The sequence below is a fragment of the Melospiza melodia genome, chromosome 18 (assembly GCF_035770615.1).
Source record: "Melospiza melodia melodia isolate bMelMel2 chromosome 18, bMelMel2.pri, whole genome shotgun sequence".
NCBI classification, from domain to species: Eukaryota; Metazoa; Chordata; class Aves; order Passeriformes; family Passerellidae; genus Melospiza; species Melospiza melodia.
Genome location: NC_086211.1, coordinates 2,759,637 through 2,777,862, shown reverse-complemented (window position 1 = coordinate 2,777,862; position 18,226 = coordinate 2,759,637). Strand labels below are relative to the sequence as shown.

At 39.6% G+C, this 18,226-nt stretch overlaps 1 protein-coding gene across 2 annotated transcripts in view; it reads left to right on the top strand.

Annotated features, from left to right (window-relative positions):
• The window catches only part of USP22 (ubiquitin specific peptidase 22), an 88,649-nt gene that overhangs the window by 60,588 nt on the left and 9,835 nt on the right, over nucleotides 1–18,226 (top strand). For both annotated transcript variants that reach the window (XM_063171682.1, XM_063171681.1), the window contains 3 exons: nucleotides 3,304–3,473; nucleotides 10,113–10,260; nucleotides 16,160–16,265. In XM_063171682.1, coding sequence (XP_063027752.1) covers nucleotides 3,304–3,473; nucleotides 10,113–10,260; nucleotides 16,160–16,265 — 424 coding nt within the window. The remainder of the gene's footprint in view (nucleotides 1–3,303; nucleotides 3,474–10,112; nucleotides 10,261–16,159; nucleotides 16,266–18,226) is intronic.

Genomic DNA, 18,226 nt, shown 5'->3' with positions numbered 1-18,226 from the left:
AGCCAGCCAGAATCCAGTCTTGAGACCAAATGTACAAAACTTCCCAGATGGGTTTCCCTGTGCTCAAGGCATTGCAAAAGTAGATTTCTTGCCTTTGCTTATGCTCTGCCTGCCCAGCTTTTGGCAGAATGAGAGTACTGTTTGTATTCCATGATGATGATTAAAGGATATTTCCTTCTTTTATGATTATACCATACATGACAATTTTACCATACATGACAATTTTGTCTTCTCAGCAACATTAATTTATTCCAATATTTACAATTGTATCAGCATGGTTCAGAGCTAAAACTTCTTTCCTGTGAAGTACATTTACCACAACAACACACATGCATGTGTAGAAAATATTAAGTATCTCACAGGTTGTCCTTGCTCATTTCAGAACAATTAATAAGAAACAAAAATAAAGACAATGCTATGAAGCACAGCAGAAGTTTGCAAAGTACCAGAGCTTTATTATTAGTTGAGATTGGAGCCTGCTGACAATCCTTAGACTGTGACACTGTGTTCTGATTAGAGCCTGGTGGAAACCACTGTTGGTGCTCTAGCACAAATGGACTGCTGCATGTGAGGTTTTGGCACATTATTTTTCTGTTAATTTATGACCCACATGTTGCAATGCTTGACTGTTCCAGCACAACCTTGCCAGGCTTTATTAAAGGGGAGGGAATAGGTGTGGCAGGCACAAAGCTTTTACATTCTCAGTATGTTATTGACCAGAGTGTTGTAGAGGCTTTAATTTTTAGCTGTTTTTCTTTCCAACAAAACTCATTATTCCCCATAAAAGTTAAGCACAACAGGATGTGTTGTTCTGAGTTCTGTCAGCTCTTTAGTTTACCTACATCAAATTCTGATGTTTTCCAGTGTGCTGCAATTACTTATGCAGTACCTGAGCTGTAGTTCCTCATACCTGTTTCATTTCAAACACCAGTTTAAGAGACTGAGCAGCAGCTGCAGTCATTGCTCCCACAAGGATAAGACTGATGTGTGCTGCTTTCGTTTTTCCCTTTTCAACTGAGTAAGTTCTCATGTTTTGCTACAAATCACCATTTTCTGATTTTTATTGGAGTTTGGAGTATTCACATTTCAGCCTTGTCTGTTTTGCAGGTTGCTTTGTCTTGGTTCATTCAAGTGAAGTCCCAGCACATGAATTGCTCCATTTAGATCCATGAAAAACTGACAGCAAAGACCAAGCAAGCAGAGTAAGCCAAGAGCATTCTGAGTTTGATGCCTGAAACTGTCTCCTGGTGGCAACTTTAAGGAAGATTTGATTCTTGTGGTCACAGGGAAAGACGGTCCAGCCACAGGCATGTAATAAATGATGCTTAATAAATGATTCCAAAAAGCTGCCTTTATGTGTTTGCTTTTGTGACTGCTCTATTAGACACCAAAAAGTGCTAGGGGGAATCTCTAGATTTACTACTGGTTTTCCTCTAGTTTTCTGTGCTGAACAGGCTGGCTTTGAAATCTGGTGCTAACCAGAGGGAGAAATAGGGAGAGAATAGAATCTTCTACTTCTCAAAATGCATGTCAGGGAGCCTTCCAACCTCCTGTGAGCACAGCCTGTGATTTAAATAAATCCAGTCAATTTTAAATGGCAGAAAATGAGGGGAGAGGTAAGCAAGAGGTACCAAAATGTTTCTCCACTTGCACAGCACGAGCCCCCTCCTGTTGTGACATTGTTTGCAGAGACACAGACTGGGAATTGAAATAGGATTGTGGACCAAGCTGAAGCATCACACAGTATTTCAAGCTGCTCCAACAAATTAACTATTTAACACTCTGCTAATGTTGTGCACACACTTATTGCCTCCCAGCATGAAAATCAAGCAAATAATTGCAACAAGCTTCTGCCCAGTAGAAGTCACTGTAATATAATGAGAAACTTTGTCCTGTGAGTACACAGAAGGAACAGGAAGCTGTTGGAAGCAGGTCGATGTTGCTTTAGATACAGGAAAAAGGATTCAGGAGTGCTCTGTGTCCCTGCCTTCAGCTCTGGGTGCAGCTCAAGCTGCTGTGGTGCCTGTTCTCAGTGGTAACATAGCAACTGGACCACACCCCCTCCTGCTGCAGGATGCTAAAGAGCCCTTGGAGCACTATCTGCTGTACTGCACGGGAACTGCACCACTTCTAATTACCTCAGCACTGCCAGCTGAGAGGTTTTCTCATCCCATGGAATGACAAGGAAATTCCTCGTTCTGTGACTAGTAATCCTGTTGTGTTTTCTTTCAATGTTTCTGTAGTAATCCTATTTTTATTGCAGAAGAGGACTGTGTTGATTTTAAATCAATACCAGAGTTGTATCTATCGGTGCATTTTATCTCATTTCAAAGTAAGTTGTTGATTAAAAATAAGCATTCTTGGCCACCTGATGCTCTTCTTGTTTAGTGCTCCTGTATGGTGGTATTATGTTAATATTTTGGAAGAATACTCAAGGATTTGAGCATGTTTTTCTTCTCACTTAGACCTTGCAAAATGACTGAAAAGCTTTCCCCACTCCTAACCTCCCTTCTGTTGTGCAACAAAAGAGCTTTCCTTTAAGCATCTTGGTTTCCAAGCACAAGGAATCATCTCTGGGCATTACTGAACGTTTGACTTAAGGTGTGATGAATCCTCTTATGCCAAGTTGAATTTTTTAATGTATGCTGTAGATTAATGTTTAATTTACCTAAAACAAGTGTGGAATTAGTGTTGTTCAGAGTTTCTTTTTTTAAAGTTGTTCTGTTCAGATCTTGGGTTTAAAATCTCTGAAGTCTGCATTGGATGGCACAGCCTGACTTGGTTTGTCAGGGCTGTTTCCTTTGCTGCCTGTCTTAGAAAGATGATGATTATAACAGTACAAAAACCTTGTTCTGGCTTCGTGACCTGCATGGGGCAAAGCTTTTTAAACAATCTGAAAACTTACTCACTGATTTCTTTAAATGTATTGGTTTCTTACTGTACTGACTTAGCAGTTGTTGTCATTGCACTTTGGTATCAGTCTTGGGGAGGGACATGTTTTGGTGACATGTGGCACAACAGCCATTGCAAAATAATGGTATTGGTGTTGCTGAACTTCTAGGTTTCCTTATTTCCTAGAATTTAAAAAATCCTAGTGTAGCTCAGAAAGCTTCTGCAGCTTCTTGTGACTTGAGTACAAAATTACCAATAGCCTCCCTAAACCAGTATAAAACTCTATTTGGAGCTGTGCATGTAAGACAGTAAATCCATGGCAATATTGTGAAAAGTGTATAAAAATGCAAATCTACCATTTTTTTAACTTGATAATGCTTATGCATCCCCTCCCCCTTTCTGTCTTTATAGGTCTACGAGGGCTAATCAATCTTGGGAACACATGTTTTATGAACTGTATTGTCCAGGCACTTACCCACACTCCACTGCTGCGAGATTTCTTCCTCTCCGACAGGCACAAATGTGAAATGCAAAGTCCCAGCTCATGTCTGGTCTGTGAAATGTCTACGCTCTTTCAGGAGGTGAGTGCTGTTTGCCACAAAGCATCACCTTGCCACAGATGCTTCTTCTTAACCCAAAAGGAATTGTGTTCTATTTGCAAATATAAAGTGAATGCAAGTTGTGTTTCCCCTCAAAATGTAGTAAAACAAAGCAGTAAAGATTGAGACCTGGCTGTCAAAAACACCCAGCTGCTGAAAGGGAAACTAATGGCTTTAAGTCCTATTGTGAAGTCACCCTTGTTTAGGCAAAGCTGGTATGGGAAATAATTACAGTGCTGCCTGTTCTTCTGAGACTGATCTGGGAATCCTTAGTCTTAAAGATGAATGTGTGCTTTAATTAAAGGTGCAAGTTGTAACTGGAAAATATGTCACGAGCTCTTCAGGTGATAATGGGAGTGAGAATAAAGCAGTAGTATACATCCTTGTGGTTTAAGGTACTGGATTATGTAGGTCTGTATGAATATTTTAAAGATCTCAATTTAGCGCTTGTTCACCAGCTGAAACATCTTTTCTGTCATCTCTTATGTGCAAACCCAGTAAGGGCCAGGAAGGAGGATTAAGAGAAGTGAATGTGTTGCTGCAGTTTGTGTCTTCCCTGTACAAGCTGCACTTCTCTCCCTTTCCCACTCAGGAACTTGGCTTTGCAGTGTGTCTTTTCTGTAGGTTTGGTTCATTTTGTGTGAGATGAGCACAGGCTTTTCCTTAATAAATAGTCCAAGAGCTTTATTATCTATCTTAATTCCACATCAGTATTGTAAGGACTGTGGGTGGACATGGGCTCCTAGTTCTAAGATGTCTTTCAAAACAAACCCAGTTTTGTGCCTTTCCCTCAGTGGTAGATCTGCTTTCTTGGTAAGTAAAATAAAACCAACCAAAAAACCAGAAAGAGCTGGTAGTGTACATGCTGTCATGGAGCATTTAAAATTGCTGGAGATGTCTGTACACAGAGCAGGTTTTCTGTGGATGTGCTGTCATGGAAGTTCATTCTGATAGGGACCAACCTAAAATAGCTTTACCTTTATCTTGTGATTTTCAATTTGATTTTACTCTGGTGCCTTTTTCACCAGAGATGATTCTTTTTGGTCACTGCAGGTGAGTTAAACATACATACAAGAAGGTAAAGCCCCCTTAGTTGTTCCAGTACAAAAGTTGTTTTCTGCTTATGCTCAAGACTTCTGAGGATTTGCAACATTTCATTCTGCTAATCAATCATTAGCTGTATGTTACATTTCTTATTTTTTGTTCTATTTTTCAATTGTTCTGAGTCTGTCAGGAAAGTAGGTAAAAACAAAAGGCAGGCAGACCAATAGGTAGCAGCTGTAGGATTATTGAAACCAGATGTGCAGTTAAGTGGGGAAATACCACAATACCTAGATAAAAAAAATCAGTCATGGTATAGAAATATCAGTTTCTGTAGACTGTTAATAGAGAAACCTATTTCCTTATTTAAAAAGAAGGAACTATTATATTCTTGCTATCCTTTCAGCAAATAGTATATAAAGTCTCACACCGCTGAACATCACCACACTCTATTTACACATGCATTTTTAAAAAAATCCCTTGGGAAAGGGGAAATGAGTGTTACATTACAGATTGAGAGGCTGCAGGAAAGATCAAGACTCTCTAGGTAATGATTTTTGTTTCCATTTTTGTGTGTGGAGCCCTGTTGATGGCTCAGAATGCCTTTTGCTCTACTGTGAGCATGGAACAAAGAACAGGCTGTTACCCAAAATGGGGCTTAAACACAGCATTTGTGTTATTGTGTTAGTTTCAGTTGTAATCAAGTTTAATTTCATACACAACTTTGGGAAGCTCAGCCTTCATTTTCAAGTCCAAATTCATGCCTACACTTGCATTAGTTCTATTAATTAAATGTTCTGCAACATGAGGGTGTATGGATGAGGGAACAGCCATATCTGTGACACCAGACTGTGCAGACAGCAATAGTCCCTGTCCTTATTTCACATTAAATACTGCAGCCATGTGCTGTGGGAGGACACAGAAAGTGACTCAACCTCCTAGAAGTAAAACTGGAGCTTAATCCTCCTAAGCAAAGCTGTTGGGTCTGTAACCAACTTGGTATATTTTAACTCACAAGCAGTAAATACCTTGTTGTGCTTTTTTGGCTCTGTCAGCACCCATTGTACAGTTCTGTTCCCAGTGAGTTTTAATTTTTTTGCTTTCAGAATTAAAACAAAAACCTTATAATTTTTGGAGCAGACTGGTTATGTTTCATGTCCCAGCTCTATGCAGTGGTTGTAATGAAGATTCTGTCACTTCCTTTGCAGAGCTGAGGTCTGAGCAGAGGAAGGCAAACCAGGAGATCTCAATGCTATGGCTGAGAATTCCTTTGTAATTGAATTACCAGGGAAACTTTGATTCAGGTTCTGTCTTGTTTCTACATAGCTTTCCCACCAGGATTAGCTAGTGTGGTTATCCCAAAGCATCTTACCCAGGGACAAACAATCAGGGCAAGGGTTAATTTCATCTCCCCTCCACCCTTCTTTTCTGAAGGTGTGATCTTAGGCAAATGGAATGCCAGGGGATCTGCAGAGTGCCTGAGTGGGAGCTCTCAGGGAGGAAAAGAGAGACTGTTTTGAACATTAAATAAAACTTACTATATATAAATAAGCAAGTTTTGCTCTTTTGCCTCTTAAACAGAAGTTATCCATCCCACTTTATTTCTTTTTTTGCTTAAGATCATGTAGTTATATAGATTGGGTGATTTCTCTGTGATAAATAGGAAGCCACAAAGTTCTTCCACCTTGAAGTAGGTTGGTGGTGAGTAATGACTGTCAGATGGTTCTCAGGACTGAGGTGTTTTTTTCCTGGTAGCTTTTCTGGCAGACACACCAAGCATTGAGCTCTGTTTGTTTTAAAAATATCTGACTGCATCAATTAACATTCTTCTTTGTGCTACATGAAACCCATTTCTCAATAGAATCATGACATGACTTACACTGTATAAGAAAAGGAATGAAAAGGATTTGGGAGTAACAGATAGTGGTGAATCTGGGCAGGGGGAAGATGGAACACACAGTCCATTCATTGAGCCTTTTGGCTGAAAGGGTTGGGGCACTCCTTTTTACCTACTGGTGCTTGTGTTGTAGTTTTGTTTCACCAATGAAAATGAATTTCAGGATAGCCCACACCCTGAGATTTATCTAAATCCTTTCCAGAATGACCACTCAGGAAGGTGGGATTAGATCTGTGTCTCGTGCTCTGTGACTGGAATAGATGGAATGGGAGGGGAGCAGAATGCATCCACTCAGAGGTGGAAGGAACAAACCCTTCCTTTTCCCCATCATTACTCATCCCTGTGAGCCTAGCACAGCACACAGCACAAGCAGGGGAAGAGTTGAGAAGTGAGCACCAAGAGGGAAAAGGAGGAGATGATTTATGGCTTTGATATCTGAAGATGCTACTGTGGAAGTGACTTCTGTATAAAATAAGTTACAACAAAGGTACTAGAGAGGAGAAAATGCAGTTAGGCCCTTTACATAGACAGAAGCTTGAATTTTGTCATGGAAAATAGAGTTTGTGCTGGTTTAGTAAAATTTGGTACTTTTCCTTGAAAGAAGTGAAGAACATATAGAGTTCATGCAAGAAAAATGTATTTTGTGATTCTTTGAACTATTGTTCTTTGGGAAGCCTCCAGAAGGTGTTCTCTTGCATGAGTTCCATGTGTTCCCCAGTCCTTTCATCCATTGTAAATTGCCAGGAAATTTAAAGTCTTTACTGAGAACCAGTTTCCAAGAGGAGTTTTTGAATTCTCAAATTGGACTTGAACCTGGTACAGGATTTCTGCCTATAAACTCATAATTACAAAGCTCAGAGACTGCTCAGCAGATACATGTGCGGGATAAATCAAATTTATAAATCTGCTCATTCACATAATTGAGAAACTTCTGTGCATGTTTTTGGCTGGAGGAGGAAAAAGAAGTACAGATGTGTACAGTGGGGTCTTGTTTTGTTTTAAAACCTCACTGTGTTCTGTATATTTTTTTGTAACAATAATGCAAATTACAAAGCCTATAGTCTTCTAATTCCTCCATAGATTCTTTCTAGGATGCAACAGCAAGTGTTTCAAGTGGAAAAACAAAATTAGTTTTACTTGGTCTGTGTAAGAATGGAGGCTTTGAATCCTGGTTGGTTTGTTCCTTTCTCCCCTCCTCCCTTTTTTTTCCTGGAATAGCAATTAAGCAGTGTATTACCCAGCACTCTGAAATTGCTCAAACCAGTTCTCTCCAACATAAACAACCGATACCGCTGAATTGAAAACAAATTTAAACAAAAAAAAAAAGTTTAAATTATGTTTGGAACAGTTAACAGTTGTTTAACAGCTGTGTTTTAAAGGTGACTTGCAGATACATCATTGTTTATATTTGCACACTTCAGTGAAAAGGTTGGAATAAAACTTATATGGACTCTTTTCCTTTTTGTGGACTGGAACTGCTCTGATAGGCTGCTTTTCCCAGCAGCAAGGAAATGACAGAGATGGGATGGATGTTTTATACATTCCAGTTAAAATATTGTTACTGAATGTGCTCAGATTCTTTGTTATATTTAATACTTACTTGAGCAGTGAAGCTTTTCCCCCACCCCACATTCTTACCAGGCAGGTTTCTAGTTTATTGTGATAATAGTTAATAATTTGATAAAGCTTCATGTCAGATCTTTCTCATCCTACTGAGGCAGCAGAGAATGTAGAATCTGCTGGCAGGTCTTGTGTCTGCAGTGGAGTAATTACATGGAGTGCTGGTGGTTAAAATGACCAGAGAGCTCTGGGACTAATTGTGAGGAGTGACAGAACAGGGAAGTTTTATTGCTGCAGTTCCCTGAATTATGTTGAGCAGCAGCTGCATCAGCAGATTTCAATTACCACACTCCTGCTTCAGTCCCTCCGTGTCATCCTTGTTGGCATCAGAGTAACTATTGATCTTTGTATTTATAGGAGCATTTTGTGGTGTTTGGCTGCAGAGGTGCAGCTTCTTGGTGGGGAAAAGTGGAGCTTGTGAGGAAGAAATTCCTGTGGGAGGAAATACACTAAAATCATGTAGGAGGCCCTACCAATATGAGGATTAGATTAAGATTGTGCTGCCTTTTGCCAACCTGTCCCTTAAAATACAGTGTTTTCTCTCAGCAGGTTTGTAGCACAGTGCCTGTGATTGGACTTATATAAAATGCTCAGAGACTGTGCAGGGAGAAACTCAGGGCTGGGGAAAGAAGCTCACTTTTCCAATAAGGATGAGAATTATATACTGCTGGGGGTTTAAATCTTGTTTTTTGTTCTGTGTATTTGCCACTTACTGTCTTCTGTTTGGGAAGAGTAACTGAAAAGAAACTGCCATGGATTTTATAGGATCTTGGGAAAACATAATTGTGGTGTTGCACGCAGCATTTACTGGCAGATACCTTTGCTGAAGGTGAGGGAAGGCAAAATGACTCACAAATGTTCACTTCTTAAATATAAAATGTTACTCTGTCAAGTGAATAAACTCTTCTGGGCCTTTTCTGACTCCTGCAGGGACAACAGGAGCATCCCTGCTTTTCTTTTGGAACTGGTATTACTGTGCAGGGATAAGGAAGGGCTGAACCTCAACCCAGGGAAACACAGACTCTTAGCATGGGTGGTTTTTGGGCATGTTTTTTTTTGGAGTGGGTTGGTTGGGGTTTTTTTGTTGATTTGGATTTTTTCAGGTGGGACATGGCTGGTTTTTAATTAAAAAAAAGTTTCTGTGGGCAGTGTCCTCCTGCCCTGTGCTGATTTCCCTCCCCAGCACTGTCACCCCCAGCAGCAGCAGCAGTGTTTCACATCAGGCTGTGCTGACTGAATAATTCATCTATGCACTCTCTAATGTGCTTCTGGCTCAATCACCTGGGGCAGTTTTAGTCACTCTGGAGCCAGCTCATCAGATTTGGACTGGAGCAGATGAAGGAGCAGATGCAGGAGCTGGTCCAGCACCAGACTCCCAGGCAGGGGACACCCTGCTGGAGCAGGGATGGCAGCTGGCTTTGGGGATCACTGCCTGAATGGGGACCTTCAGCTCTGCAAACAGCTGGCTCAATAAAGTTGTTTTTAAAGCCTTTCACAGTGAAAGGCCAGTACTGGCATGAGGCTGCTGCCCTGCTTAGAAATTTTTCCATAAATTGAAGTGTGCACAGCATTTGGATGCAGAGTTGCCACGGGTCAGAGATTGGCTGACAGTCAGCATCTAATATTCTCAGCTTCAGTGTTTGTTCTGATATGAGGGGAGGCACTTCATTCACATAATTTGTGAATGAAATTGCTGCTCCTTTTCAAATGCAGGATTTTTTTTCCTTTCTTTCCTCCCAGGCTATTTTAATAAAAGCCAGTGGTATCAGTAAGCAAATTGTGAGTGATGTTTGTGTCTGCCTACCCCACTCCCTGCACCCCCACATTTTTCAGGCTAATCCATCACAAATTGATGGAATTTCAGGAACTGAGCTGCTCAGTTCTGAGATCACTTCTCCAGCAGTCTGTGACAAAAGCTGTTTCTACCCTTTATTATTACGGCCATCAGAATTAAACGGTTTAAATTGATTTGACTAATTGCTCTCATTTGACTTTTTAACAATGCAGTGCACTGAGGCTGTGCAAGCTGTTAACAGTGATGTCCTTCTCTTTGCTTTGAGCAGTTTTACTCTGGGCACCGATCTCCTCACATTCCATATAGGTTATTGCACCTGGTATGGACTCACGCACGGCATTTAGCAGGGTACGAGCAACAAGATGCACACGAGTTCCTCATTGCTGCATTAGATGTGCTACACAGACACTGCAAAGGTAAGGCTTGTCCTGAGGCTCCAATCAACCAGGATTATTTCATCCAAAGGAGGTAGAACCATCTCTTCTTAAACCAAGTTTAGTGCCAGTGCAGCACTCTTAGCAAATTCCTTTAAAAATGTTCAGTAGACTTAAAATATTTAGAAATAGATAAACCATTCCCACTGTCAAAAAGTACCAAAAGTTATAGGCAGACAAGTCTGTACATTGGTTTGAATCACCATTATGATGTTCTCTTACTGGTTGTGAGTCAGTGTCTTTTTCTTTTAAATTGCCCTTTTATTCTATTTATACGTTCAGTAGTTAGAGCTCTTACTCAGTGTGTCATGGGACTGATGAAAATAACATAGGGGAGAGGTTATGTCTTAATACTTAATACTATTATTCTGCTTAAATATGATTCTGTTGTATTTCTGATACCAAATTGCTTACAGAAATGTGATTAAGGAAGAGCAATGGGTGGCTGTGGTTTATCTTGTTTTATTAGTCTGTATAGAACAATACGTAATTGTACAATACAATAAAAACATTCAGTGTCGGGCTTTTTGATATGAAGTATTTAAGTCTTGATTTTGTAATATCATATGAAATGATGTATTTTCTGTTTGTTAGCTGAACTGAAAATTTCCCAATCTGCCAGTGTTTGCTCTAACTTGATTCACTTCCTGCAGCAGTGAAATTTTTACTGTTCCTCCAAGGGAAAGTAGAAGAGTTGATACTAACAGAACAAACAAAAAGTCCTTGGTTATCAAAAAGAAGATTTAAGCACTCAGCTTTGCTCAAGGAAAAGCACTTAGGGTTTAGTTTTTTGGTTTATCAGAGGACTGTCCAAGGGAAGGCCTCTGCTGCTGCTTCTCTGAACCATTGTGAATCTTGCTTTTATCTCTGAGGTAGCCCTGCATGGCAGCAGATGGGCTTGTTCACATGCATAATTGGTGCCTCCAAAAGAATCTTCTCCAAAAAAAGTATTGCTAAGGACAGGAGTACACAGAGCAGTTCCTATGCAGTTATTAATGTCTGTCATTTGACAACCACTAACTGGATTTCAATAATCCAAATTAAACTGGTGTGGAAGTCCAGTAAGGAACAAAATCTAACCAAATATTGACTTCTTAACCCTGAATAAATTCAGCTGCAAACAGAAGCACTTCTTTGTTCATGTTAAATTTCTGAACCATTTCTGATCTAACAAATCTTGAACTTTTTTTCATCATCTCTGATATAAGATAATGCTCATATTTCTTCTACACATCCTCATTAATTAATGAAGGAGTATTTGTGTCTCAGAATCGTAAAAAGAAAGACTTGCAATAGTGAAGGTGCCTGAGCTCTTCTCAAACTGATAAAGAATCTGAAAAGACTTTAAAAAAAATGTGGTTTGACTTTAAGAATCTTCCTTGATATCTCTTCTGCCAGGTTTTCAAATTTCTGTTTTTGAAGAAATAGAGAGGCTTTTATGAAATCATAGTAAATAATCTATACCACATCAAGGTAATTTAAAAGAAGTGGTTGAGCAGTTGTGTGGGAACCAAACAAGTTAATCTAAAACAGAATTTCAAGTATAGTCATGCAAAACCACATTTGGAATGAACTAGTTTTCAGTGTAATGAGAAAATTTTCCCACTTGTGAATCCACACAGACACACTTGCATGTGAAGTGTGCAGATGTAAAAATATTATTACTAATAGTGAGAATATGTCCTACAGCTACAATAAGCAAATAATACCTCCTCTGCCAATATTAAATATTTATTTTAATGAACGAAAAAAGCTTTTAAAGCTTCCAGTCAATAGTAATGAAGTTTTGCAATTAACACACAGTGAAATAAAATAAAGTCATGGGGGAAATTCTGCTCTAGCTTTTGGACATTATTCATGATCACCAAGGCTTCAGGCACCAAAGTAAATGAAAGTATTCCTTAGGTATAAATACCCAGTGATGTTTGTTTGGCTGCCATTATTTATTTATCCCTTTTCCATTCTGTGTACTCAGCTGTCTAGGAAATGTCTTAATGCAAGTGAAGACAAAGCTGTGAATATTTGTTGTTGATTTGTCACTGCCTAAATTAAGAAAAATACCTGATTTTGATGTCCATTTAAAGATAAATTTTGTAATCCTACAAGTGCCCTGAGATGATTATGTGGGCAGGCCAGCCCAGGTAATTTTGTTTTGATTTGGTTGGTGTTTTAAATGCTGGTTGAATCTATACTTTGTTTTAGTGTCATCTGTGGAGTTTTGGAAGGCCAGGATACCTGTCTGATGTCCATGTAAATGATGTCCTGTGTGAGGGGTGATGGGTGTGCTGCCACTGTTGGGTTGAGCTGTGGCATCTGGGCAGGGCACATTCTAAACCCTCAACGGGCTCCTCTGAGCTGCTGGAGTAATAGAAAATATTTCTGAATAAAAGGGGACAAGTGTGTCTTGCCTATGCATCACTTTTTCGTTTCAAGAGCTGGAGGCAGGTGATCTAACTGAAAAGTAGTATTTTAGTGGAAGAAATAGTGTAAATAATCTGTATTTCTGCCCAGGCTGTAAAGCATTAAGTCAGCTTTCAGTCAACATGACAGATGCATCTTTATCCCCAGTGCTCTGGGATAAATTTGAGGTTCTGATTCTGCAAACTTCCACACCAGTGAGCTTCCAATCATGCAGACACTTTTTAGTTTCCCACCTTTGTTTCAGACATCTTCAAGTCAGAATTACTGTTCTCTTAAAAGGATCAAGACTGCAAGTCAAAAATTACTGTTCTGTCCAGTGGCATCACTGCTGTGGGGGTTTCTGTTGCAGGAGCAACAGGACTCAAGAGATGGGCACTGATACACAAAGGTTCAAAAAGCAAGATAAAAAATAGAAGTAATCTGTGTTTTTATCCCACACTTTATTCAGTAGTTTTAAAAAAGGGAGAATAGTACCTTAAAGCTGATTATTCCTCATTTATTTGGATTTCTTGAAGCATTTTGCATTCACCTTTAACAAGGAATGCTACAAAACAAATCTGAAGGCAGAAAAAGAATGATGTACTGAGATTTGGGAGGAAAACACTGCCCTGCTCTGTGAATTCTCTATGATATTCTTAGGAATTGATAGAGCATATGCTTGTGAAACATGTCATCTGCTCTGATCCATATAGATTTGTGTGTACACTGCTTTGTCAGAAATAACAAGCACTTGTTCAGAACACCAGGGACCAAAGCAAGGCAGAAATATTAACATTAATGTCTTGTTTTGATAAATACCTCTTTTAAAATCTGACAATTCCTGACTTCCCATTTCTCATTTAAAATACTGAATGAAAGATTGAGGCAAAACTTGTATTTTTGTATCAAAACCAAAAGCAGTCTTAAAAACTTGTGTATTTTTAAGCTGTTTTTACTGTTGCTGTGCATTATTTACCTTTAGTGGTATATTAAATGCCTATTTTGAAATAGATTAACATCTTAGTTATTTCACAGACACAGTAGTAACCTGTGTGGGGTTTTTTGAGAGTTGAGTGCAAACTCCTAAACTCAATTTTCAGCCATTCTCATAATCATATTAATATGTACATTGATGTTTTTTTAAGTTGGGTCAGCACAGGACTAAAACCATTCTTGAAAGCTGCTGATTTCCCTGGACTGGATTTAACCCCCCAAAAAATATCTGAAATTAAAACCTCATTTGGGAGACAGAAATGTTGAAGGGAGCCTTAACTTGAGCACAACAATCTAGCAGCTTCTAGTTCTCAGCTGCATAATATACCTCCCCTCAGCATCTGTTCCATATTGACAAGTTGTGTGTAGGTGGTAATCTTACTCTTTTTTTCCCTCCTCTCCAACCAAATGTCATGGGAAATAATGTTGAGTGGGTAATACCCTTCTGTTTTGCTGGGAACAAGCTTGCAGGATATTCATTTGAGACCCTCTCATCACTGATCCTAATTGACTTGTGTAATTGAAAAGGGAGAGCTCAGCTCTCGCTGTGGGAGGAAATGCCTGTCTGCTGAAGGTGTCCAGCTGGGATGGTACCTGTGATCCAGGGAAAAGCTCTCAGCACAGCTTTCCTCCTCCTGCCCCCTCAAAACAAAGCACAGACAATGTTTGAAATGGGCAGATTACAAGGATGTGGTAGCTCTTTAAAAAGGAAAAGTGGAGCTTTGACTAAAACCCAGTTAATTCTATTTTGAATTTTTTTTTTTTGTTAATGCTTGTGAATATAAGTGAATCTTTTTCTGTAGGTGAAGGATGCCTTGCACAGTCTCTATCCTGTATGCCCTCTTCATTAGCTTAGCATAATTGAACCCTTTAAAAGCTCTTAAGTTCAGCGAGATTTAGCTGAAATTCCCATCAAGAAACGCCTCAGACCGGGTGTGATAACCCCCAACTTGAACCTCATACACTTGAAATCTAATTTTAGAGCATTTTCTTCAAGAGTCTTTTTAAGGAAACAATGTGCTTTTCTTGGCAATTCAAACAAAAGTTTCTAAAGCCTAAATCTGGCAGCTGAGGGAGAACTTTCCTGAGGCATTTAGAATCTAATTAACTCAAGTGGCCCATTGCAGCTTAGTAGGTATCACCTATGACTGCTTTTCCACACTTAGTATCCAGTGGAACCTTTGCCAGATTATTATATAATACTTTTCAGCATAATTCTAAAGTTTCATTAAAAAAAAATTCTATCTGTTCCTACTACAAGAAAACTCCAGCTAGAGCACCTTAAATACATGAAAATGGTCTATTGCCCTGCTTTTAGAAACTTTTCATTTCTTCAGGTGGTTTTTTTTTACATTCTTGAGTAGAAAATAATTGGTTTTGAGAAGTAGCAGAGATTTGAGGAGTATTTCAGTATTTCAGTCTTAGCATTTCAGTTTCAGAAATCAAATACTTCCCAGTAAGTTAAATACACTGGGAAACCTCTCCAAACTTAATTCTGTTGTAGCAGTTGCTGTTGAAGGAGATGGAAAAACATCTTGAGATCTATTTTAAAAAATAATTAGCTGGTGCTGTGTAGTAGTTGGTGTGTGCATCTCTGATTGCAAAGCAAGCCCAGTTGCATCTGTCCTGCCCAAGCAAAATAAGCAGTGGACAGTCTGGGAACCCAAGGAAAAGGTTGTCATTCCTACTTCAGCTTGGGGAATGGAGGGAGAGGGCTTGGAAGCTGAGAACTGTGTGCAGAAGTGTTAAATACTCTGGTTATTTAATACTCTGGTTATTGTGAGAAAGTTGAATTGGCTTATCTCAGCACTTACGTCCTAAAAATGACACTTTCCTCCTGGGACCTGCAGTGACAGTGTGTGATGCCTCAGAGATGGGAATATGTTCACTGCCATGTGTTCTGCCTCTGGAGAAGCTGGAGGAGGACACAGCATTACCTCCTCCCTTCAGAAAAGGACATTTTTCATTTTCCCACTGATGAAAACTTGCATGGAAGGTGCACATTGATGGAGGCATTGGGCTGGGGATGAAGGGCTCTTAACAAACCTTCTCCCCTCATTCTACTCACAGAATTTGACTGGGATAGAAGTAAAAATGTAGCATTTGCTGGTGTGAAATTTAAGTATCAATTTTCATGAACCACCTTGGTAACTCCCTTGTCTTAGGAGCTGATCTTTTTGCCAGGCAGTGGAAAGCAAACCTCTGTAAAGGGAGATACCCAGAGCAAGGGTTTGGCTAAGAACTGCTATGGCTTAAAGCTTCACCTCTACATTTAGTCAACTTTTGGTTATCTTCTATATTTTTCAAGGAATTCCAATCTTGTTTCCTTGTTTTCTTCAATGCACAACTTCTTCAGGGTTCTGTGTTATCCTTGTGAACTTACAGTATAAGTTTGAGTTAGAAAGAGTTACTGGAGACACAGTCCAAGACAAACCACTGTTCCCTCAGAGGATTTTTGACTTCTGAGCCTGTGTTTGCATTCCTGCAGGTGATGATAATGGGAAGAAGGCCAACAACCCCAACCACTGTAACTGCATCATAGACCAAATCTTCACAGGCGGACTGCAGTCGGATGTTACCTGTCAAGTCTGCCAGTAAGTCACTTCTCCTGATCCTGATCCAAACCTGCACCCCTCCAGTGCAGTGCACTGAGCCTTTCCTCTCTTGAACACCATAAATACTGGCAGAACTCCAGAAAGACAAGAACCGTGTTGGTGCAGCACCCTGAGGCACCAGCACAGATTTCCCAGAGCAGCTGTGGCTGCCCCATCCCTGGAAGAGTTCAGTGCCGGGCTGGATGGAGCTCTGAGCAGCCTGGTCTAGTGCAAGGTGTCCCATGTGATGATGTTTAAGGTCTCTTCAACCAAACCATCCTGGGATTCTCTAATTCTATAATTCTGACAGCTAAATGCAATCAGTTACCAGTTAACTGCCATGTATTAAAACATACCTAAAAAGCTGCCTGGGAAGTACTACAGGCTTATGCACACAAACCTCTTACTAGTCTGGAAAAGGTGGGTTTTTTTCAAGTTCATAAAGAAAATACTTCCAAGATCTCTTGGAATTTCAAAATACATCATTGCAAATACATTTGAAGAAAATTCTGATGTAGAACCACATTTTCTTTCAGTCAAGAATCACATGTATCATCAGGAGAGGTTTCAAAGAGGCTGATGCCTAATATAATCTCAGGTACCAGAAAAAAAAAAGTCTTTACAAGAGTATGGAAAAGTGTATTTATTGTCCTACTCTGTACTGGAACAAGTTGACTTCTCTTTGGAGATGTTTGGTGTTGCCACAGTGCAGAAGTCAGAGTTCTTGTTTTTTGTTCTGCCTCACATTCTTGCTGTCCTGCACATGGGCTGGGCTTGTTTGAATCTGCTTTTATTCTCAGTTTCCTGGAGGGATTTGCAAAAGATTTACTGTAAGGAAAACATAGGAAATTTTGTTCTTTGCCTGGTAGAGCCACAGAATCCTTATGTGATAATGCAAAGCTTGATTTGTTATGACACAATATTAACATTGATGGAACTTTGACAAAAGAAGTTTCCTTTTGAAATTGACAACTTTTGCACAAATGAAGCAGAGGGAAAAGGCAGAATATTGAAGGCTTAATGAAATTGCAGATTGAAAGACACTGGTTTTAGGGGAAGAGAGAACTCAAAAAATAAACATAACAAGAAGCCTAAACCCCTGAAGTTCTCTTAGAAATGTGGATGCTGGAAGAAAAGATTTGAATCAATAGCAGTTAAAATTTTGAGCAGCTTTTTCCACAGTCTGGCTGTTGACTTGTCTTCAGCTGTCTTTAGAGAACTCTGATGGAGAACACGAGCTGCTGCTTGGTACAGTTACTCTTTGGCCTCTAAAATCCCTAAGGCTGTAGGAGATGCTGAGAGGAGCTGCAAAGCTGAATTCAGTGCACTGCTGGACAGCAAGGGTATTTTTAAAGCCTCTTTTTTGAGGTAGCCTCAAGCACAATCTTCCATGTCTTGAGCAGACAAGACCAGCTTGTAAACTAGTTGGATGGCATGTGTCTGTTGTCACAGATGTTAACTGGTTTATACTGGTCAGTGGTGCCTCTGTCTCAGAGCATCAATGCTTTGAGTCTCAGGGCTCCAGTGAGTGGCAGAATGTCTTAAATACTTTTATTTTGCATTTAATACATCACCTACATTTCCCCAAATATACAGCTTTTAAATATGCAGGGAAACGATCCATTGTGGGCAAACACTCAGGAGCAGCTCTATTTTCTGTCATCTCTGAGTGCCCTCTAGGGGTGATGGCGATCCCAAAGTCCTTAAAATTAAGCACCTGGAGTGCACCCCAAAGTGAGAGAGAAACTGTTCATTTGGCTTCCTTTAAAGTTGTGTATGTGGTATTTTCTGGGGCCTCCAAGGTGGGGAGGAACAAAAGTGATGAATCTGACTCCATGTTCTTAGAAGGCTAATGTAGTATTTTATGATCTATATTATATTATATTATATTATATTATATTATATTATATTATATTATATTATATTATAGAATGCTATACTATGCTATACTAAAGAATAGA